General features: G+C 40.0%; 1 protein-coding gene across 1 annotated transcript in view; it reads left to right on the forward strand.

The window, feature by feature from the left end:
* DNAH11 (dynein axonemal heavy chain 11) overlaps positions 1 to 25,074 on the forward strand; it is a gene marked incomplete at both ends in the record, with an annotated part of 314,762 nt that overhangs the window by 184,998 nt on the left and 104,690 nt on the right. The window contains 5 exons of the mRNA XM_082661925.1: positions 1,213 to 1,375; positions 2,298 to 2,421; positions 2,841 to 2,983; positions 14,181 to 14,342; positions 22,984 to 23,217. Coding sequence (XP_082518051.1) covers positions 1,213 to 1,375; positions 2,298 to 2,421; positions 2,841 to 2,983; positions 14,181 to 14,342; positions 22,984 to 23,217 — 826 coding nt within the window. The remainder of the gene's footprint in view (positions 1 to 1,212; positions 1,376 to 2,297; positions 2,422 to 2,840; positions 2,984 to 14,180; positions 14,343 to 22,983; positions 23,218 to 25,074) is intronic.

Raw genomic sequence — 25,074 nt, forward strand, 5'->3', positions numbered from 1 at the left:
GAATGTTGTAGAAAGGGACTTTTGCCACTGAGAGACTCTGGTGAGGTGCAGACCTCAAAGCACACATTAAAATGAAATGACAACCCTGCTTTGTAACTTGGGGTGTCACTCGTGTTAGAGTAGCCTCAGAGCTTTCCCAAGGTGGTCTTGTTGTGTGGTCCTGTCAAATAAAATGTAATGCGATGGCTGAACTTGGAAAGAGAACCTGTCTTTTCAGCTATTGAAGGTTTTCAGGAAATGCTCACATGTGTTGGTCCTTGTATAAGTGACCCCAACTTCATTTTTTCAAAAAGCACTCTTTAAAAAAAAAAAAATCTATGTGGAGCATTCAGGGCGTGAAGTTTAAATTCATTCAGGAAAGCAGCTGAGAGCAAATACAACAGTGTGGTTTTTTGGTTTTTTTTGGTTTTTTTTGGTTTTGTTTGGGTTTTTTTTTTCTGCATTTGGGTTTCAATATGCTTATATTTTGTTTTGTTATTTTTCTTAATATTTATGACATAATTATGGCAAATTTCTTCAACCAAACGCATATTTTGATCATGTTAAAGCCAACTTATTCCTAACTGTAAGATATAGCAATAGTATCAAAAGTTTAAGCATTGAGAATCTCTTCAGTAATACAGAACAAGGGATTAGTTGACCTCGCCAGAAATGTAACTCTGGGATTCTAACAGTTTCAGTAAATGTTTTAGACAGCTCGAGGCACAGGGAAAGCTTTAGTGCAAAGGACGTTAAGAATCATACAAAAAGGCAGGTGTTTAAAATGCATGAAGCAAGTCACACGTGAGGTGTGTGTTGGTTTGAACAAATCCATTCTTTCCACAGTAATTCTATAGCAAAGGTTTCTGGCCCAAAAATATCCCCCCTTTGACGTCCTTGTACGTGGATGCTGATGTGAGGTTAGGATCTTTCTTGCTTATCAGGAAAATGTGACACTTTGATGAAAGGCCACGTCTTCATTTTCTGTCCTTTTCTGGTGGAGAGTAATACAGCAGTGAGAGTCCAGACGTCATTAACCAGGATGGTTTGTTAGGCAAGCGATGCGGGGGCAGACTCGGGCGGCATCTTTGTTTAATGGGAAGACAGAGGAACAGGGACGGAAAGTCTGACATGAAAATCGGAATTTAGTATCTAAATATGTGAAAAACGAAACAGACATGGCCCCGGGGCTCGTTGGATATCATCTGCAGGGGGTGTGCTTCCTCTCCCCAGGTGTCGCATCAGCCGGATCCTGCGGGCTCCTCGGGGTTACGCGCTCTTGATTGGAGTGGGGGGCAGTGGCAAGCAGAGCCTGTCCCGCCTGGCGGCCCACGTTTGCAGCCTCGAGGTCTTCCAGATCACTCTGACCGAAGGCTTTGGAATCCAAGAACTTCAGGTAAGTACAGTGATGGGCATCCCCGCGCCCCTTCTGCCCTAGGATATAAGTGCTCCCGTCATCCATGGAGGGGGGGGAAGCTCTTTAGAGGATTTAGTTGGCGGTTTCTCCTTCATGGTCAGATTAGTAATAGCAAATTGCTACCAACATTTATAGGTATATAAGCCTATAAGCCTGTAGAACTGGCTCAAAAAATATTTTATTAAATACTTGCTTACACAAACATGTTTTTTCTTTTGCATTGACCATACTTGATAATCAGCAGTATTCATGGCCCCATACGATGGAGTGAGGGGAAAAAAGATACTTTTCTTTTTACTTTTTTTTAACAAGCGCGAAGAGATTTCTTCCACTTTGAAGCAGATTATGAAAATAAAATATGATGGGAACACAGTCAAGAAGCTCTGACGTGTTTTTAAAATTTTGCTTTTGAGTTACAACAGTACTTACAAAATAGTACTTAGAGTTTGTGGCGAGTGCTATTTTAAAGCAAAAAAAACCAAACCACGTGCTTTCAATATTACTAAATAAAACTAACTACATAAGACACCAGCCAATGAAGTAGACAGCTGTTGAAATGAGACAAAAACTTCTTTTAACTGCGTTGCTTGACAGTGGCGTTACTGCATTCACTTTTACTGGAAGAGAAGGGAGTTGTTTCTCAGGAGCCTATTTGCGTCTTGGGCTCCATTAGGCCACAAACACGATACTCATCATTATATGCCAGAAATGGAGGTGACGTCATGCTGTTTGCCCCCGTAAGAAGATGGTCACTGTGAGGAAAGAATATGTAAACGGGGGAAAGGACAGCACACAGCCCTCCCATTGCAGCGCCTCAGTTCTCCCTAGCCCTCGCACACACACTCCCCACGTCACACCAGCATTTTAATACAGCGTGAATAATGGCCTCCTTTCCTTACAGGTAGATCTTGCCAATTTGTACGTCAGAACCGGAGCCAAGAACATGCCCACTGCGTTCCTGCTGACAGATGCACAGGTTCTAGATGAGAGCTTTCTCGTGCTGATTAATGACTTGCTGGCATCAGGTGATTAAATCAACACATTTCATGAAAGATCTTCCCCAAAGACAAATGATCTGTAGTTTCAGTGAACTTTAAATAGAGATAATTTGTCTTTGAGGTGTTTGCTGGGGCATTCTTTGAGGAGAAACCTATAAACCTAACTAATTTGAAGTATATTCTTTCTTAGTCTGCTTGCGGATGTGAGATGCCTTGGAGAGGCCTTCAGTGAAGTAAATGTTATTCCTACATGGGCGAGTTTAGTGGGTGGATTCGTCATAGCTTGTCCTCAGTGTGTTGTGTGTCTTGTAAATGCAAAAAGAAAAATTGCGTTTCTGTTTCAAAGTCTTCAAAGGTGAACTTTGTATTATAAAGCATTTCAAGTCATGTATAAAATTTAAATTGTGGCAGTCTTTTAATAATTCTACTCATTCCTTTGGGGGCAGGGGAAATCCCTGATCTGTTCAGTGATGAAGATGTAGACAAGATAATTTCTGGAATTCGTAGTGAAGTTCATGGTCTGGGCATGGTGGACTCCAGAGAAAATTGTTGGAAGTTCTTTTTGGCCCGGGTGCGACTACAGCTGAAAGTAAGAAACATTTGCTTTATTTGCATTTAGTTAAACATGCTGTTAGAACTCTGCTATGGTTCTGTTTCGCAATTCATATGAGAAGTTTGAATTCCACTCATTCATTTTGTAAGGACATCCAGTCATTCATTTTGAAAGGACATTTGCATTTTTCCATGAGTGTCTGGAGGGCACCTTCTTCAAGTTTCCTGTGATGCTGGGCTCCTACAAAGCATTGCTCTGAGTAGATTGCACTCCTCGAGTGAACTGAACATGGTCTCTGTCCTTGAGGAACTTACACTATTACAGGAGACAAGAGACACCACAAATAGTGGTAGTATGGGACCAGTGTGAATGGTGCTGTGTGATTCCAGAGGCATACAGCATCCTTCCTAATGGCACTAGACCCTCCTGGAGGAAGTGATGTGCTGTGTGTCAAGTGTGGCTTAGAATTCATGGGGAAGCGATGGGGTGGGGAAGAACTTTCAGGGAGAGGAAATAGCATTTATATAAGAGTAAAGGTGGAATGCACGGTGCATATCTGGAGAAACCCCAGATAGCTCTAAATGACTGGGATGGAGAATTCCTGTAGGAAGAACCAGGTGGATCAGGCTGGGAAAGTAAATTGGGGTGAAGCAAGGGTTTTGTAAATCATTAAGGGAGCAGAGGAAGAGTTTGAGTTAAGGAAGTGACTCTTTTGTTAGTACTTCAGGGCAAATAATTATGGCCTATCACTCAGATGATCTGAGGCTCAACCCAGGGTTCCTCCACAGAAACTACTCCATGCTTTAGTGTAGCATATAGGAATATAATATAACCAAATAAAAGCAGCAAGAAGGATGAAGTATTAGAACAAGAAGCCCCTCCACACTCATGGCAGAAAGCCAATTGAAAATGCTAATATGGAAAATTGAGACTTCTAGTATAGTAATGCTTAGTAACCTAGAAAAGTTACTACTTTGCTACTCCTTCTAGTATTCCACACCTGTCAAGTTAGGAACAGAGGACTTCCCTGGTGACACAGTGGTTAAGAATCCTCCTGCCAATGCAGGGGACACGGGTTCGAGCCCTGGTCCGGGAAGATCCCACATGCCACGGAGCAACTAAGCCCGTGTGCCACAAGTACAGAGCCTGCGCTCTAGAGCCTGAGCACCACAACTACTGAGCCCCTGTGCCGCAACTACTGAAGCCCGTGTAGGGCCCACGTGCCGCAGTTACTGAGCCCACGTGCTGCATTTGCTGAAGCCTGTGTGCCTAGAGCCCATGCTCCACAACAAGAGAAGCTACCGCAATGAGAAGCCCGCACACCACAAGGAAGAGCAGCCCCTGCTCGCCACAAGTAGAGAAAGCCTGAACGCAGCAATGAAGACCCAATGCAGCCAAAAATAAATGAATAAATAAAGTTAGGAATGGACTTTGCAGCTCCTGTAAAGCCTGGAGTATGCAGGAAGGGATGGAAAGTGGCATTAGCTGTGAATATACCTCTGTGAGGAGGTTAAGGAATAGAGTACCTATGATTCTTCTCCACCCTCCTGTTTCAAATTCCACATTGGTCTTAGCAATTCTGGGCTGAGGTTAGAAATCAGAATTCAAGGTTCAGTTGCCCAAAGAGTTTTCTGCCCATCAAAAATGTGACTAAGCATCTGTTGGCCAGGTTGTAACAAGGCCGGGGATTTCTCCCTGTTCCACTGCGATATACTTGGATCAGATTTTCTTTGTGAAATGGGAAAATAAGTACAATAATAGAATTTGAGACAGTAATGTAATAAATCAGCAGCAGTCCAAGTCTTGTTCAGAGCAGCAGAATCAGCGTCACCTAGGAACTTTTCAAAAATGCAAATTCTCCAGCCCCATCCCAGAACTCTTAAATTAGAAACTCCGGGTGGGACCCAGAAATCTATGTTTTAACAAACCCTCCAGGTGATTCTGAAGCATGCTGCAATTTGACAACCACTGTTACAAATAATGCTAGCATGAGCGTCCTTTACATGCATCTTGTATACACAGCTTTGCTTGCTCTTATAGGATAAATTCTTAACTCGGGAATTGCTAAATTCAATAGTTATAGCTTGTAGCAGTTTTAAATTGTGCCTGCAATTTCTCTGATGCTCTTCTGACTCACAGGTGGGATTCAGGTCCCCTCCCTTTGCTGGGTGGGCTTATGACTGCTTCAGCTAATAGAGTAGGGTATAGTTCAGCAGAAGTGATGCTGAGTAACCTCCGAGGCTGAATCATAAAGGACCCAGCTTTCCACTGAATTGTACATGGTTTTTTGTTTATGAGTTCTGTGCATATTAAGCGATTAGGCTTATATATATGTGTTGGATATTTTTCCTGTTCTATCATTTATCTTTTAAATGTATATATGGTGCATGTCTGTTTATTTGTTTATAACTCTGGAAAAATTTTTAAGTTTTTATCCTAGATTAATCAGTGTCTGCCTTTATGGATTTGGGGTTTCTTACATATTTAGGAAAGCGGTTTTCTCTCCAAGATTTAAAAACTCTTCACTAGAAGCAACTGGAACTCATTTGGGCTACAAATGAAGAGAATGTCCAAGACCAGTTCCTGAAAGCCTCCCTCCCATGTCAGAGTCCAGACTAGCTCAGTAATCCCCTTACAAACCCATGCTTTTCCGTCTTTCTCTCCTGCCAGTGACCACCCTGCTGCTTCCTGCCTCATGATCACACGATGAGTGCAGTAGGGTCTATATTCCCGGTAGGAAGAAAGAGTGGGGAAGGAGACTTGGGGCTCTCTGAATCAGGAATCCAAAGCTCGCCCCAAATCCCTAAGCTGATGTCTTACTGATCACAGGTGTGTCCCTTGTCACCTCCACCTACCAGGGAGTATGGGGAAGTGGATATTGTCACAAAGGCTTTATGAGTAAAATTGGAAATTGGTTTAGAATAGAAGCAGTCAGCCATTCCAGGGCCTGCATGCTTTCATGCTTTATGTTTAAAACTATGCTACATCTGGAATATATTTATTATTGTTTATGACAAAGAGTGAGCCGAGAGGTTTCAGGTTACTTTTTTTTTCCCCCCAAAAGATGTGTTTTTATCTCAACACCATGTATTTCTTCCTTACTAATTTAAAGGACCATCTTTATTATATGCCAGATAGCCATGTTAACTGGGTCTATTTCCACGTCCTCTATTCTATTTTCTTGTTACTCCTACTGATTCCAGCTCTGTACTATGTAAGGTATGAAAACTTTATTATACTTTTTCGTATCTAGTATTTCATTGCCCTTATCTAGTTTTTCTTTGTTGCTTTTACATGTTTTTAATGTCTGGATAAACAGCAGAATCATTTTGTCAGATTCTAAACACATTTCATTTAAACTTTGGTTGAAATCCTGCAGAAAGCTTTTTTTTAAATTAAAGAGAATTGAATCTTCATGATAAAAGGTCACATTGCTTTTGTAGAAGAACTATTTCCTTCATAAAAGTTTCTACTGGTGTATTGTTTCTATATAGGAGAGCTGTTGATTTTTAGTTTTGTAACCAGCTACCTTACTGCCTCATCAATCATTTTCTATTAGTTGGTTGATATATAGCCTGCAGATAATGATATTTTGTCTTTCCTAATCTGTTTATCCATCCTCCTTCCTCACTGCATTGGCAAATCTACAAAAGAAGGTGTTTCTCATGTTTCACTATTACATTATATGTTGGCTTTTGACCAGGATGTGTATTGTCAAGGATATATCTACCTATTGGATTTCTTTGCAGCCTCTCTTGAGATAATTACATGGTGGTTCTTTTTGAACTTAGTAATATTCATATAGTACAGAAGTTTTGCATTTTCATATTGTTAAATCCATCAGGCCTTTCTTCTATGCGTTTCCTGTGATTCTATGCTTTGGCAGGCCTTACCGAAACCGAGATCAGTTTTATGTTTACCTCTGTTGTTGTCTGAGCCTTTTCATAGGCACATTTTTTCGTATGCACCTTGGTACAAGCTAGAATTTATTTTGGAGTTAGGTATGGATAATTTTTCCCTATTGTCACAGGATTACTAATTGAATAATTTATCTCTTCCCTACTAAAATGAGTAGGAAGATTTTTGTTTGTTTGTTTTTTGTTTGTTACATGCTGAGGAGGAATTAGATCTCTCCCTCAAATACTTCTCATCCTTCTTGGCCTTCACTTAGTTTGCTGCATCATGAGAAAGATCAGTGGTCAGCACCTTACCCTGAGGGAGAAATGATGCGGCAAAGAAACGGGTCTCCTTTTAGCAAGAAAATGGCAGCTTCTTTCTCTTCATTTGTGTGTATTGCCCGCAAATCCTCAGAATTTTTTCTAAGGAATAATGGATTTCTCTGTTAGTTTCATATATTGTGATATTCACCAGCATGTGCTAAAGACTCAGAATTTCTGATGAGCTAGCTGATGCTTCCTTTGCATATGTTCCTAGCTGGGCAACACGGGAAGCTTAATGTGTTACAAGAGTTGGCGAGCACACCTGGCAGGTCAAGCTAAATGATGTGTAGGTACCACCCCATTACCCATGCTCACTACCCAAGCTCAGTTCCTATTTGGAATGCAGGGGTAGTGAGAACCTGTTGGCAGCTGAAGTAGACCGGTGAGTCAGTGCCAAGTGCCTCCTCTCCTTCACATCTGTGTATGTGTGCATCCTTTCCTGCATAATTCTTATTTACCCTTAGAATATAGTACTCTCATCTTCTCTCCTAATAACTTTAGTTAACCTGAAAACTCTTCTTTCTTGCCTTCCTTCCTGGCCATGTGATGCCGTAAGGAAAAGAACCCTTAGTGTATGTAGCAGCCCCTGATTCTTTCCCAAGAATTTAGTTATCTGTGTGTTTGGTTATCTAACTGTCTGTCTGTCTATCTATGGGTGGGGGTATGTGTGTGTAGTTTTTATTTTCTTCATATGGTTCTGTATTTTTAAATTATATATATTATGTATTATATACATACATAAGTATATGTTATATATATGTATATAGAGAGAGGAGATTCATTTCTGATAACATAAGATATATATGTTCATTTTAGAGAACTTAAAAATACAGAACCATATGAAGAAAATAAAAACTATGCTCAGTTATATTGCCTAGAGATAACAACTGGAAACATACTGGTATATTTTCTTCCAGTTTTCTATGTGTATAGACACACATACAAAGTACATACTCAGACCTATGTTTTTTTTTCACATCTCTCACTATTTTCTTTACCTCCCTCTTTGCCTTTTTGATTCGAAGTCTCCCACAGGGAAAAAAAAAAAAATGATTCTAAGAATTTGGTGTATGGAGTGAACTATTTAACTCAAACATGCTTTATTTTAAATAAGTGTAGGAAACCTTTATCCATTTTTACCCTTTGCCAATTTTCCTATTGGTTTGTTAGACTTTTTATTGATTTATAGGAGCTCTTTATATAGCTGAATAATAGCCATATGTCCATAATGTCCTTGTCTGTTTTAGTGTTGCAGTTCTTTTCAAAGTTCACCATAATTCTGCTAACTTTGTTTACAATGACTTCTGTTTTACATTTATATATTAAATAAGTCTGATTTTTTTTCTTCATGGATTTTGTGTGTTAAGGCTTTTTAGGAAGCATTTTCATACTCTGTGGTTATGAAAGTATTATCCTGAATTTTCTTTAGATTAATTTATAGTATCTTTAATGTTTAGCCCTGGATTGCCTTGTGCAGTATAAGGTGGCTTTTCTACTTTTTCTCCCCCAAATTGTCCCAACACCTCTTATCATAGAATCTTTCCTTACACTACCAATTTGAAATGCTACCTATATCATATGTTAAATGCCTAAAAATGGGGTTTGCCAGCACCGATGGCGCTTGTTCTCCCAACTGCACATGTATCGAGTTATCACGTTGTGTCAGCAAAAATGCAACCACGCTGCTAGCAGAGCAGCACAGATCATAACGCAGAAGCCTTGCATAACATGGTTCACATATGGACCCACTTAATAGATATTCAGGCATCTGATTTTCTGTTTTAGAAAAAGAAAAACACTATTATACGAGGTTATGGGGCTGCAGACTGGCCTGGAAGGTAATGTGTGGGCAGCGCCAGCCCTGGAGACAAGCAGGGCAACTATGACAAGGGATTCTTCTCCTCAATATATACAGGATTAATATATAGGAAGGGAAATATAATGGGGAATATAATTCCTACTGTTTTTACTCCTCAAGAATGCATTTGCTCTTTGCTGTCTATTGGGCTTCCACATGCAATTTCTTTATGAATTTGCATTAAAAAAAAAAAAAGAAAAGAACTAAAACTCCCCAATGAAAAAAATTTTTAACTCTTGTAAAAATCTGTACTGAAGAATATACACACATGAAAGGCTGTGGGAATGATTTCATTGTGTATTACCTAGAAAGAAAATAAAGGTAAATATTCATAGAATGTGTGTATGGTGAAAATTCTGTTGAATCTCATAAAAATAATTGAAGTTAAAAGGTTATTAGGTGAGGGGATGATACAGGAAAATACACAAAGTTAATAAGGTGATGGTAAAACAATCAAACCGAGGAATTGTTTCTAGGCTAAACCTCCATTCCCGGGAGGATTCTCTCAGTAAGATTCAGATCTTATCAATCTTGAAAAATACTGAGACTTTTGAGGATAAATGCAAACACAAGTTATGGATAGAAGCTTCTGAAGTGAACGTGTAGGAAGATTCCCTCTGAGAATAAACTATATCAGCTGGAAAAAAATACACTGATAATAGCAATTCAAATTTCCATTACAAGAGGAAATGGACTGAGGCCTGTTAGTGATATGCAAATTAATGTGTACTTACATGGGATCTTATCTAAAAGAAATTGAAATGTACTCCAAAGCACAATGAAAAGAGGGTTATTGCAAAGGAGTCTTAACACTTGTGTAGAGGGAAAAAAAAAGGGAATAGAAAGTTCTGTGGTATGGATTCCAAAAGCAAGTTCCTGACATCCAAATATTAGAGCTGTAGAAAATATATAGATGGTGATTCCAGGGTTTGCTTTTTACTTGTGAGAATTTGCTTTTAGAAAAGAGCACAGCTGTCTAAGGCATTTTTAACTTTATTTTCTTAGCCGACTTTTCTTTCCAATCCACTGCTGGAAACTAACTTAAGCCAATTTGGTCATTTGCAATTGTCAGGAACTATTTGGGGGTATATTTCAGGGACCTTCAATACTTGGAGGTAGATGACGCCTGTTCGGGGGATGGGGAATGTTCTCCCCAAATCTTCCAATTTAAGATGCGCTTCAAAGGAAGAAGTCTCAGACTGAACTCTGGTACACATAGAGTTTATGTGTAGCCCATAACTTAAAACAAGTCTTGAAGTCTTAAAATCTGCTCTGTAAACTTGTTGGAATCCCAACTCTGTCCTTTTAGGAACCTGACTAGCCCTAATTGGAAAGTTCCTTTGAGGCAGATATAGAACTATTTTCATGGTAGGATTAAGCTGATCTTCTCATTGGGATCACATAAAAGTACAGAAACTTTCCATAAGCTGTTTACCACAGGACACAGGACCGGTCAAAATCCAAAGTCTAAAGAGTCACGGGGATTACTCGGCTACTTTGAGATGTAGCTTTTCCTGTTTTGTTCATAGAACAGTAGAGGTGCAAGTACAGATATTTCTATTTTTCTAAGATATCTTGAACACCACTCATTTCATCATTGAACAATCATATCCAGTATTCATGATGCTAAGTAACCAGCCATTTATGTTGATGAGAGAAGTTAGCTAAGAGCTCAGGTAGCCGACTTTGCAATGCAGGCTTCCATTAGAATGTGTGAAATGCTGGTTAAGCATCCCGAGCCCATGTGTCTCTCTTGGTTATATAATGATAATAACCAGATAATGGCCCCTAAGTTGTAAAATAAGATGAGTATTCACATGCATATTGTAGTAGACTGAAGTATTTCAAAGGTATATTTTACAGGACCAGCTGGCTTCATTGGTGACTTCTACCAAATATTTCAAGAAGAATTAACACCGATCCTTTTCAGTCTCTTCCAAAAAAATAGAAGAAGTAGGAACACTCATTTTACAAGGCCAGCATTACCCTGATACCATAGTCAGATAAGGACACCACAAAACAAGAAAATTACAGGACAATATCCTTGATACATAGATGCAAAAATCCTCAACAGAATGTTAGCAAGCTGAATTCAACAGTACATTCAAAGTATATCATACACCATGATCAAGTGGTATTTATTCCAGAGATGCAGTATGGTTCATCATCCACAAGTCAATCATTATGATACGCCACATTAACAACATGAAGGGTAAACATGATATGATCATCTCAGTAGATGTAGAAAAAGCATTTGACAAGATACACATCCATTTATGATAGATACTCTCAACAAAGTGGATATAGAGGTCACATACCTGAAATAATAAAGGCCATATATGATAAGCCCACAGCTAATGTTATACTGAATGGCGAAAAGCTGAAAGCTATTCCTCTAAGATCAGGAACAAGATAAGGATGCACACTCTCACCACTCCAATGCAACATAATACTAGAAGTCCCAGCCAGAACAATTAGTCAACAAAAAGGTAAATATATGGGGTGATGGATGTATTCATTGACTCAATGGGGGGAAATCCTTTCACAGTGTCTATGTTTATAAAATCATCCTATTGTACATGTTAAATGTCTTACAATTTTAATGATGCTGAAAAAGTAAGTTATAGATAGCATCACACCCTTTTTTCTAATCACTTATTTGTCTTTCTTATAAATTCTTTGCTATGTTAATCTCTCATGAAATTAGGGAAATGCAGCCGGAAAATTATAGGATGATCTCCTCCCACACACACACAGTAGTGTTCCTTGAGGCAACGACTTGAGTTTACTCCAGGTTGTCTAAAAAGTTGTGGAGACTATTTTTAAAAAGAGCAGAACAGCCAACGCTTTCAAGATATTAGCATAGGCTCTCAGAATACTACCCAGGAAGCTGGATGGAGAGAATTTCTGTGCTAGATTTCTAGCAAAGCTAGAAATTGGGGCAGTCATTGCACTCCTCAAGGCTAGTGTGCTACTGTCCTTTCCCTTTGTAAGAAGTACTGATGAACAAGCATACTTCTCTCATTTAGTTCCCAGGGTCTAATTTATCTGATAGAACTGAGGTTATTAATGATTATCTAACTTATTTAAAATTCTCTAAATTTTCTACTTCACTCTGTATGTAATAGAGACTTAGATTCTATGAGTATTTCACCAAATGCAAAAGCGTTAAAAGTGTAAATATTTCGTTTAGGTATTCCCATAGAAATTTTAAAGACTATTAGGTTATAGCTGTGGGTGTCAGAATCACGTGGAAGGCTTGTTGCAAACACAGAGATTGCCAAGCCCCATCCAGAGTTTCTGATTCCCCAGGTCTGGAGTAGGTCCAAGAATTTGCATTTCTAACCAGCTCCTAAAAATCCTTTGAGAACCACTCGTCTCCTGCCATCTGCCCTCTGCCCTCCACATGAAATTTAGATGGCATTGTGAGGATCCTTATAACATAGAAAAAAAAAATGTATTCAACTGTAAAATTGTAGAAAAGGAAAATAATTCTTTAAATCAGTGTTCTATATTATCTTTCAATAAATAATTAAGGCATATCATTAAATTAACTTAAAGTATTTTTTTCCTGAGGCTCACCACACATGGTTCAGATACTTTGTTTTCTAACACATTCTTCAGACCTGATAGTATGCCGGTAGTAAGTGTAGAAACAGAGTAAGTGTAGAAGTGATGGAAATATTTAGGACCTCAAATAAATGATGCTTTCCCCCCCCCTTTGCTACAATTATGTATAAATGAAGTCTCTAAAATTTCATGAATGAGAGGTAAGTTGGGTGCAGAAAACCAACTTCTAGGACATTAAGGAGAAATACTCATGTATGGGGAGACAAGGCAGTTAGAAGAAACTTAAACACTGAGATATAAGTGAAAATTCTGCCTTGTAACTGAGACTTGTTAACTTAGCACATGCAATATTACAGCAGTTATTCAGTTTGTAACTAGACTCTTGAATATAAAAAAGAAATCGGTCAGCTTATGCATTATTGAAAATCATTTTAGATCTTAGGATTCATCTCTTGAGTCGTTGAAGAGCCATAGTATATAAAATTAATATGGTAAAAACACCTGTTAAATGAGAATATATGGTTTCACATATTTTTATGATTTTTATGACATGAATTTTAAAATGCTATGTGGAAAAAATATATCCCTTGAAAAGTGATTTTGTTAGTTGCCTTATCTCAAAGTGTGAGAGACTTCATTGAAAGAACTGCAGAGCTTTGTTTCACATCATCAAGTGCAAGCCGCGTCTAGAAAAAAGGAAACCAAGACTCATCCTCAGACCTTACCCCAGTTGGCATCAGTCTCCCCAGTGCCCTCAAGTCCACAATGACTTGGGAAAGAAGACAGAGGACAAAAAGGGAGCTCCCTAAACACCTCTTTTGTGCTAGTACTTTACACAGGGCACCACATCTGACGAGCCCAGAAAGGATATTCAGACCCACTGAAGTCCTGATAACCTGCTTCCCTCACTGAGCTTCTGTGACACATGTCACAGCTGAACTCAGGCACTCCTGACAGAAAGCAGCCCTGTGTCACTAAAGAGTATGGAAACTTTCCAGTTTAACTCTTAAGTCATTAAATACTTAAACAAAACTTTGAAAACTTACAAATTTCTCATCAGGATCATGTATAAACTGAAATTTTTACTCCTTTAAAAATGTTAAGTATGAACTCCAGTGAATTATTTTAAGTGGAAACAAAGTAAACATTGAATGTGATAAAACTTTTCTTAAAAGTATCTTACACAGTTTTATGGAGACTGGTGAATTACAGAATAGGAGACAGAAGATGATAGTGTTGGTATTATTTTATCATAGAGATTTGGTTTTTATTTTTAATTGTCATAATGTAACTTGTGTGATAGAAAAGAATGAATTTCCCACTATGCTTGATGATCATCAAAAATGTTTAGAAGGAGAGGGACCAATTTTAAGGAAAGCACACAGCACTGTTTCTGTATGTTCCGTGGGGCAGGTTTGTACTTTGATTTGCAAGGAGGTTAATGTTGCTTTCCACTCTGTGGTGCTTTAGGCTAGTTTAATGTCACGGTTGGCTGCACTCCTTTCTTTCATTGTCCAGGGTCGCGGTGTAATTCTTTGCTCACTCATCACCCTCCTGGTTTTGCCCTGCCCCCGTGTCTCCACAGATCATTTTGTGTTTCTCTCCGGTTGGTCACACGCTGAGAAGTAGAGCTCGGAAGTTCCCAGCCCTGGTTAACTGCACGGCTGTTGACTGGTTCCATGCTTGGCCCCAGGAGGCTCTGGTCACAGTCAGCAGGAGGTTCATTGAGGAAACCAAGGGAATTGAGGTATGCCGTGTCAGCCTCTGAATCTCTCACTCTCTCTCTCTCTCAAACACACACACTCTCACTGACCCAAGTCCTCAGTAAAACATTTCCAAAATACACCTCCTAGCAGAAAGCTGTCCTTGTTTATTTAAGATGATAAGATCATCTTTGTGAGTTTACATTTTACTGAATAGGATGGCTGATCTTTTTGTATCTGGTTGAGGTGCATACACACACACAGACACAGATACACACAGACATACACAGAGACACATACACACTAACACACACATATACACTAACACACACACACTCAGACACACAAACAGCACGTGAGTTCTTACTCATCCACTGACTCACCAGAAGGCCAGGATATTCAGAACTTACTGAATATAAATCCTTCACATTCACAACTAAACAAAAAAGTAGGCACCCATAGCCATGAATGCTTGTTCTTAACAAAGTAAGGCAATTCATTGTGATTTTTCTCATTATGGTATTGATAGGTGAAAAATCAGGCCCCATATATTTTGCAGTCACTAAGTCAACTAATGTATATGCTTCTTTGTTTTATGGGTGTATGTTTTATAGATTATGTTTGTCATTTGCTCATGTTGAAATTTCCACCTCCTATTGCCTTTTTAAAAAGTTGCATGAAACGAAAAAAAAGAAACCACTTCAAGCATTCAGATTCAAAGTGAAAAAGGAATGTACCAATAGATATGAAGGTGTCATTCAGACCTCCTGGAAATGAAGTTGTGCACCCAGCAAGCACCTTTCTGATGGGAAAGTTTGGATGGATGGTGATTGTGAACATTTCCCAGGGAGGTTTGTCTTCTGATTCCTTGGAGTGATAGGTCGAAAGGTGCCTAGAATAAGTCAGGCAGGAAGAGTGATTCTCAGAGCCAAAAATAAAATCAGGGATATGTAAGGAGTGATGGCTCTTTCCAGCTGAAACTTTGCTGTGAACAGGGACAACCTGCTGTAGCCTCCTTTCCTCCCAAAGCCGTAACTGCTGCTTTTCCAAAGCAGTCCTTTCACATTTCGTTGAATATTATATCTTTTGGTGGCCAGAGGGTTAGAAATCTGGGCATATTTACTTTTTCAATTAATGATTTGTAATGCAGCTAGCTTTATTGCATATTTATATGTATATTTTATATACATAATATATACAGCTTTATCATATATGGTTTATTGTATTTTCCAAAATGTCTATTAATCTAATTACTTACTGCTGGATTGCCAGGGAAGAACTGTTATGCAACATCTAAAAGATGTATATGATAGAGGTTTTATCATATTCAAATACCTCCTCTTGCTTTTCTCCACACACACACACTTAAAACATTTCTATAAATTAATGAAAAAAAATGAACTCTATTTCACTGTTTTCTTCATATCCAGAAAGTTCTTTCTCTTGCCTGTCTCTACACTCACCCCTAACATTGAATGAACTTACCTAGACCTTTAAAACAACATCATCATCAGGATTTGGGGGGGTAAAGAGTGAGTAATATTCATGTGTGGTTCTATTTTTTTAAGTGATATTCACTTTTTCCCCACTGGTTGGGGGACACTGCAAAGCTTTTCTTACATTTAGGGAAATATATGTAAATTTGTTCCCATGAACAGAGTAGTAGACTGTCCCAGGAGTGATTGATTTCTGTCTGAAATGCTGTTCTCCACATTACGTGTCTTCCTCGAGTCAGAGGAACCCCATTTAGTGGAGACTAACGCTAGCATTACATAAAGTCTACCTGAAATATTTTTTACTTTAAAATCTGGAAAACCATTAAATATGACTAATGATGGTCAGTTACTAACACAAATTTCTTCAGCTATTGCTAGGTCCACTGCATTTCTGGAATTATGAAGGGAATTATTTTGTCTTCTAATAACTACAAGAAACATTCAGAATGCCGATTTACTAAGAGGAAGAGAGCCTGTATGTATCTTTTGGTAGCAAAATTCTGTTTCATCCAGATCATTTGATTAGGCTGGCTTGGTAAGGAAGAGAAAAGGACCAGCATGCTTTGTTTCTTAATGTTCATTTCTCAAATGGGAGGAAATCAGAGCCGGTGGTGTGGTTTAATTTAGTGTCTGGCACAGTGCTTTAAGCCCCTTGCCTTTGCTGCTCTGGTGCAGACTCTCTCCTGTCAGAGTAGGTGCCACTTAAAAAACAGCTCCTCCTGAAGGAGCTTTGATACGCCAGTGACCATTGACATCTACTGGATGAGGCAGGACTTGCATCATTTTAAGTCCAGAGGGCTCCTCGCAGGTCCTCAGCTCTATTTGGCGGTATCATGATGCCTCCTATAGGATGCTGGGTGCCAAATAGGAATTTAAAAAGCACTTTCCCATTTCTATGGAGCTGAATTATGCCTGGAAACAAATTAGTCAATTTCGTTCCAGTGCTGTGTGCTTATTTAACTTTCCCACCTTCCTAATTTGTTACTCAGGAGCAATAGTTATAATTCAGAGCGCAACGTGTCCACCTTCTTCTCCAAATGCATGGGGCCTTTTCAGTAGAGGTCAAAAACAGCTTTTACATTTTTTGAATGAGCACTAATTTGATCACTTTCTTAGTTTTAATTTCCACTATTAAGACTGAGAGTTGTCAGCATAGTTTAGCACTTCTTAATTATTGGCCTCATTTGCTGAGTGTAAGGTACTTATACAAGGTGCCCCCCCCCCGCCTTTAGCCAGAGAAAGGATTCATTAAAGGCAAGAGGTTTTGTGTGTGTTGACATATAATTTTCAGGTAGTACACACTCAGCACCCAGGGGTGTGGACTGACTAAGTCTAAGTTAATGTTTGTGCTACTTTTCTGTTACCTGGTATTGAACTAAAATGACAGCTGACAGAATGACCAAAATAGTTTGACACTGAAGTATCACCAGGTATTTATCTGAAGACTTTGTGTCAACATATACTCCTCATAGGAGATTTGGAAATGGAGATGGAAAGACACAGTGTAAGGAGGGAGAGGATATCCTCCAGCCATCCGTGGGAATTGGGTTACAAATGATAATTGGGAGGAGATCTTGTTGAGAAGTATATGGGTCCCAGTTAGGAAAATCCAGGAAAAAAGGAAGGAGAAACAGGTGTTAAAAGATAAGAAATGGGACTACCCTGGTGGCGCACTGGTTAAGAATCCGCCTGCCAACCCAGGGGACACGGGTTCGATCCCTGGTCCGGGAAGATCCCACATGCCGCGGAGCAACTAAGCCCGTGCACCACAACTACTGAGCCTGCGCTCTCGAGCCTGCGAGCCACAACTACTGAAGCCTGCATGCCTAGAGCCCATGCTTCGCAACAAGAGAAGCCACCGCAATGAGAGGCCCACGCACCACAATGAAGAGTAGCCCCTGCTCGCCGCAACTAGAGAAAGCCTGCGCGCAGCAACAAAGACCCAATGCAACCGAAAACAAATTAAACTTTTTTAAAATTGAATAAGTCCTATTTTAAAAAAAAGATAATATTTTTGATTTTTCAAGTCAAAATGAATAATCGACCTACTTGAAAGCAGGGCTTGATGAAAAGAGAAATTATTGAATGGAAGTGAAAAGACGAGTTCTCTGAGGAGTGAGATTTGCTTCAGAAGGAGTAGAAAAAAAAGGTCTGAGCAAGATGGAGAAGCCCATGCCCATCCTTTTCAGTCACGTTGTCCAACTGGCAAGTAAAAATTCTCTGTCCTTTTGCCGTGATACTTCAAGATAGTTACACAAGCTCAATATCATCGGCTCTATCAATAAAATGACTTTATTTCACATGCTGCCACCTCTTCCATCCAGAACTTGTTGAAGGTTTGGCAACATAGGAATGGCATATTCTCCTACCATGTTCCAAACCAATCATGGGAAAATGTCCACTCAAGGAGGAAAGTTATTGTACTGCTGTATTTCAAAGACTGATTTCATGACTGGTCTCTAGCTTCCTTTTAAAACCTTAGGCCAAGCATGAAGCATAGTAAACAGCACTTTGTTAGTGATAGGTACGTTAGCAGCAGCATTTCTGTTAATGGTTTTAAGCGCAGTTCTTGCTTTGAAATGTAAGTGAGGGTTATTCAGTATGAATTTCAAAAGCGGAAAGATAACCTTGTACAATAGAAATTCTGTGAATTTGTGAAAAATATCCTCTTTCTGAGGAATACTGAAATCATTTTAAAAGATTAAGACAAAAACAAGTGCAACCAAATTTCTATTGAATCTGCCTAAATCTCATACTGGCTTAAACCTATATTCAAACAGATGAGAGAAGGCCCAGGTGGTGGTTCATATATTCCCCATTCTTCAGCCCTCTTTCTCCTTTGCACATGCGCACTAACATACTGTTCGCCGTACATTTCTTGCTCTGTGCAAGTTACTTAAATTTAGGATAGAATTGCAAAAAGCAGTAGAATGCTGCTTTCCAGGGTTTTTGCAGTTATGAAAACTTTAGGAATCCCCTCTACCTGGAAAGTAGGGTCCAGTTTTTATAGCTGCGCAGGAACTTGGACATGCTGTGAAGTTGAAAGTTTAGCTAAATCAAATGGAGGCATCGCTACATCCTAGTTATAGCTTTGTGGCTTTCCTACAGTCCTGGCCTCCCCAGATCCATCTCCTGCCTTGTCTGCTTGCTCTGAGAGGGGAAGCTGGGCTCCATCTTTCCTCCCCATGCCCCTAGTCCTCAACTAGCACCTTTGTTTTAATGTTCTGTCAGTAAGCCATTGAAGGCTACCTCTTTCGAGGATTGGAAACTCATCTGGAAGATTGCTAGCTTATGCTGGACTTAAACTTGCCTTTAACCCAGGCTTGGTCTCTAAAGTTTAAAGAGAAAAATAAAAAACACGAACAAACTAACAATAAAATGCCGTCACCAAAGTAGCGAACAAAAACAAAAAACTAGCATGTAATTTAGAAAACTCTGCACTTAACACTTGTGGTTGCTCTGTCTGGTGGTAATCTTCCTGGGACTACTGTTGGTACTATTACCATCACCAAGAGCAGGGTAACACCTGCCCTGCATTTGCATTATTTCCCACCTCTCATCACCAACCTTCTAAGCAGGGACCACTGGTTTCCCTGTTGTACAGGTGAGAGGCTGGCAGCCATAAGCGCAAGATCCTTAAGCAGGTGAGGGGCCCATTCGGCACTTTTATGCCAGAGCTCATATTCTTAAATCCTGCTCTGGACTGTTGCACAAACGTTTGCCTCTTCCGAAGGAGGAATAAAAGGAAAGGAAGACAAGAAATAGAGTAAAAAGGAGTGAGGAAAGTCTAACTGTTGATTTTGTGGGCAGTAGGAAGTATAGGGAATGCAATAACTTGCCCAATTTGACAGAACTGGAAATCTAACCCAGGTCCTAGTATTCAAACCCCGCATTCCTGGCTGCCTCCACAATTTTTTCCTGGGAGCCTATTAACACTATGAGTAGTTTAGGAGAGGAGCTCAAATATAATACTGCCATTTTGTGTGTTATTAAATTTTTGTTATTTAATAAACCAAACTTACAACCACAGTATCTAAGAGATTCTCTACTTTGACCAGACCCAAAAGGAGCTAAAAAGTACAAATAGGATATATTGGGAGTCTGGGATTGTCATGTACACACTGCTATATTTAAAACAGATAACAAGGACCTACTGTAAAAAAAAAAAAAAAGAAAGAAAAAATGAAATTATAAAAATAGATTTGGAATTATTGAAAATTAACATAGGTATTAAATATGTACAGTTTTGTATATTATACTTCAGTAAAGCTGTGAAAAATTAGCATAGAAATAATTTCTGAGATAAACTACCAAGATGGACAGTAGGTGTATGACATTATATGTTACAAAATTATCCCAAGTTAAACTTGAAAGGGAGGGCTTCACTGGTGGTGCAGTGGTTGAGAGCCCGCCTTCCAGTGCAGGGGACGTGGGCTCCAGCCCTGGTCTGGGAAGATCCCACATGCCGTGCAGCAGCTGGGCCCATGCGCCACAGCTGCTGAGCCTGCGAGCCCCAACTACCGAGCCCACGTGCCACAACTACTGAAGCCTACGTGCCTGGAGCTCGTGCTCCGCAACAAGAGAAGCCACAGCAATAAGAGGCCCGCGCACCACGTCGAAGAGTAGCCCCCACTCGCCGCAAGTAGAGAAAGCCCACGAGCAGCAATGAAGATCCAACACAGCCAAAAATAAGTAAATTAAATAAATAAATTTATTAAAAAAGAAAAAAAACTTGAAAGGGAAACGATGGTAAAATCCTATGTAACACTTAAAGTGTTTGATTTCATTCTGGCCCCCAGGCGTTGGTTTTCATTCAAATTTTGCTGTCATTTTCAACCACGGGAACATGCTGGGCATTTGCTTGAAGAGTCAGGTGGCCAGGGTACTTGGTGTGGCAGCGATTGCCCCTGCTGGAGAGCCAGGACACCAAGTAGAAGAGGTTTGTTTGTGTTTCTATGCTTACAGTGAGCCATCACAGAGAGTAGAAATTAAACACTTTTTCTTAATGTGAGGAAAAAACAGTTTCTTCTTTGCATTCGATTATGCATTGGCTTCAGCAGTGTTTTCCAAAGCATCTTAGTGGGGAAACCTTGGATTTATAACCATTGGATACTGGCACTTTGCTTATTTTTATTTTTGCTTTCACCATGATTGGCTGTAAATTGACTACAAATGGGATCAACCGGTTTTCATTAAGGGGCCAAATGTAGCAGGAATGAGGTTCTCCACTCCCAGCTCTAAAAGTGAAAATACAGCATCGCATCCCCATTACTGTAGCCGCACCAGCACAGGCAGCCATCTCCTCCCGGGTCACCCCCCACCCCACACTGCCACCCCCCCAAAAGAAAACTGGAGATAAATGAATGGCAGAATAAATAATTTATGCTAATGAAATTACTGCAATTAGTAGTTCTACAATGACCCTTTTAAAAGCCACAGCTGTTAATGTCAGGAAGTGCTGTCACTACTGACCTTATCATAAGAGAAAGTGACAAATTGAGAATGCAGGGAAGACCAGTCATCAAAGAGGTCTGTTCTGGAACGATTAGAGTTTTCTGAAAAACAGTGTGAATTACAACCAGCTGCTCCCTGGCTCTGCAAGTCTCCCATGCTGTGCCATTTTGTTAAGTCCGATAACAATAGTTATTTTGCCCCATTGAGACAAGTTGTCTCTGGCCACTTCTAGCTCTACCGGAAACTACTTCTTCCATCGGGGATTTACAAATGAAACTGTTGTTAAAGAAAGCTTTTCAGGGCAGCCGAGGAGCCTCCTCATAGGATCATGGTTGGGCAGAGGCCAGGTTTTGTTTTGTTTTTCTTTTCTGCAAGGAGGTTGCACTTGGCTGGGGACATATTTATATTTTAGAAATATACATGCTGGCTTTTAGTCTCATTAAAACAACACAGGACAGGCGTAAATTTCTGCCCATGTTTATATTGTAGTCAAGTTCTCTAAAAAATAAAATCCCTAAGGGGATACTTATATGGTGTTGCTTAACTTCCTTATAAATTTATATTCTGAATTCACTATTTGGTAATGTACATACGTCTCAGATCTAGTAGAAACAAAGAATATTCAGGATTTGTATCATTCTGTATTTAACTTTTGCTTTAAAAACATTTTCGTTACTAGCGCAATAGATTTTTAATATGCAGAACAGTCTGGTATGTACATATTTTAAACCCAGTCAAGCGTTTTCCGTGAGGTTGGAGAGCCAAGTGTTTAGAAATTGCTTTGGAGCCGTTCTCTGACAAGAATCGGCCTGTCTCTCCTCGCACCCCAGGTTGTGATATTAATGGCGCAGGTCTGAAACGTTTAACTGCATCACCAGCCACTTGTGTGCAATTTCCCCAAAGCTGTCTAAGCTTTATTGACAACACTTTGGTAAATTATGTGTGACTTTCCTAAGAGTTGGTGTAGCTCATTTAATTCATATTAATTGATTTTTAGGCTCCCGTTGATTAATTGAACCTGGTTCATCTCCTACAGAATGCAATAAATAATCATTAAAATGTGGGAGATGTGACTCCACAAATTAAAAAGGGAACTACTTCAGAAGTCAGAGAGGACAAAATGGAAAGAATGTCTAGTGGGGGGTTCTCCAGTAAGTCTTCAAAGTAGAGTTGCTCAATTTTTTGTTTGTTTCAAATGAGAATACATATAATCATACTATTTTTCTCCCAGGAGCAGTGACTTTTATACCTTATCCTCCAGTTTGTTTCCACATGGGTTCTTATAAAACTGTGTATTTCTCAGTTTAACCTTTTTTTTTTTTTTTCAGTGACTGTTGGTTTTCTTTGGCTGACGTTTAGCTTGAAAGCAACACCAAAAATACTTCTCTGAGTACTGTGTCTCAGTTTCTCCATTTTTCTCTTGCACACGCTTGATAAAAATCAAGTCGTGAAAAGCAGTGCTTGTGTTCCATCTTGGCTTTTGGTTTTGATATGTGGAGCACATATAAATCCTTTGGCCTACTTGGCAAGAAGAGGTTACTAAGCTGGAAGGTTTCTTGTCATCTCTCCAATCCCGTGGACATCTCTGAAAGACTAAGTTTTCCTAGAAACTAAGCTGTTCTGGCTTTTAGAAAATAAATACTGCATAATTTCGCTGATTTTTCTTCTTTTATAAATTTGCATTTTTGTTTTCATTTGAGAGAATTTCATGTGAATTGCCATGTGTATGTTTCAGCCCCTGGATAAAGATTCTATTAGCCTCTTCATGGCACACGTTCACACCAGCGTAAATGAAATGAGTACCAAGTATTACCAGAATGAGAGAAGACACAACTATACCACCCCAAAGAGTTTTCTGGAACAAATATCACTGTTTAAAAACCTGTTGAAGAAGAAACAAAACGAGATATCCCAGAAGAAAGAGCACTTGGTGAATGGCATCCGGAAGCTACAAACCACAGCCTCTCAGGTATGACCCGGGTATGTTACTACTGAGTGAAATCAACGCGCCTAAAATTAAAAAATACCTTTGCTTTTGAAGCAGCAGTTTAACCTACTTGTATAAGATGCATCGTGCTAAAATTTACAGTTTAATGATATAGAGAACACACAGTTCCTGCTTTCCTAAGGCTGAAAAGGGATCAGCCAGTTACACCATCACAGCTGGTTTGGAGAGAGCCCTTCCGTTGTTGGCCTGACTCCGTGCCGGGCAGTGTCGAGATGTTGAACAGAACAGGCACAGCTGGTTCCCCTCTCCTCTTCCACTGCTTTGATGCTCTGGGCTTATCATCAGGAACTTTGTCACAGGACAATGGAAATCAGATCCCTCTTGGTCTCAGATTCTCAACCCCCAGCGAAGGCAGCGTTTCCTGGCCGATGCTGTGATGAAGGGTGTTGGGATTGGGGTCCCTAAGTATAGCAGTCTTCTCTGGCCTTGGTGTCTGATCTGCTCTCTTTAGCCACTATCTCTCTTAGGTGAAAATATCCAGTGTTGCTTTCATCCTCAACCATAACGCCTCCACTACCTTGAAGGATGGCACCTCTAACCTCCTGGAGTCAATCAGGAGGGAATTTGCATAGGATGTTAATCCCGTGTGGGTCTGCACACATATTATCAGATTTTATGGTTAAAAATCAAACAAGTATATGAAGTAGGTGTTCCTACTGAAATTTTACACATGAGGCTTCAAGAGTTGAAGGCCACAGAGCCCGTGAGTTTTGAGTTGGAGCCCAGATCTATGTAAAGCCCATAGTTCCAAGCTGCCTCTCTGTGACTGGTAAAAGGAATTAGAATGAGAGAAGACAAAGACTTTGGAGATGGGCCAGCCAGGCTCTAGAGCTAGAGGAAAAAAACAATCCTCACTGGTGGTCACCTCAAGGCCAGAAACTCCCAGGGCCTTTTCAGAATATTTGTCATCAGGTTGTACACCCATATGCTTTTCAAGAAATTGGGCCAGTTTTCCCCCCAAGAGTACTGGTGGCCCATCCATGCCTAGGCTGGAAATGAGACAGAACCTGGTTGGGGGAGTGTATGTTGGTGACTTTCACCCTGAAGGACTCTCTGGCCATGTCCTTCAAGTATGTCTGAAGGCCAGAGCATCACTTGCCTCTTTCCCCCTTCATTTCATACACCAGGAATGGCTCTTCGGTGAAACACTGTGATCTGTGCTGAGCAGTGAGTAGATGGACCACGATTGGGAAAGAGAAACCGGAGTGAGGAGGTTTCCACGACAGTTTCCAAGACTGAGTGTTGCAAAGAATAGTTGCTGGAAAACCCCCAAAGAATATATTCCTATATGTGCATCTTTTCCTTCACTTTCAAAGAATGTCTTTCTTTGCTCTCCCTTTTTATAAATGTTTTATCTTACTCTTTTTGCCTTGTTTCTCTTTCATTTGTCTTCCCTTTCCCTGTCCCTCCAGTTCCATCTCACTTGAATCAAAACCGTTTTCCCTAGTAAAGACTTTTTGCTAGGAGTCCTGTTAAGCTAAAAGTGGAAGAGATCTGTATCCCAGAGCATTTATGTCCCTCTGAAGGATGACCCAAAATGAGCCTGTTGACTTTGCCCCAGGAAATGACAGTGTTGGCTAAAGTGAACTCAATACCGGTGGGGCCTCTGCCACACTGCGAGAGTTTTCTCCCCAAATGACAGAGACTAAAGCACGGGGAGTAGCATCCTGGTTCATCTCAGTGGTGGCAGCATCTCAGTTACAGAGAAGAAGAAGAGAAAGTCTGTGGTTTCCTGACAGTCATCTCAGTTGTGTGTTGTTGAGCTGGGGGTTGGGGAGAGGAAGAAAGAAAGGGGGTGCCTGCCATGTTCACAGCTGT

The sequence above is a fragment of the Grampus griseus genome (genome assembly GCF_964374135.1).
Source record: "Grampus griseus genome assembly, chromosome: 9".
Classification (NCBI taxonomy): Eukaryota; Metazoa; Chordata; class Mammalia; order Artiodactyla; family Delphinidae; genus Grampus; species Grampus griseus.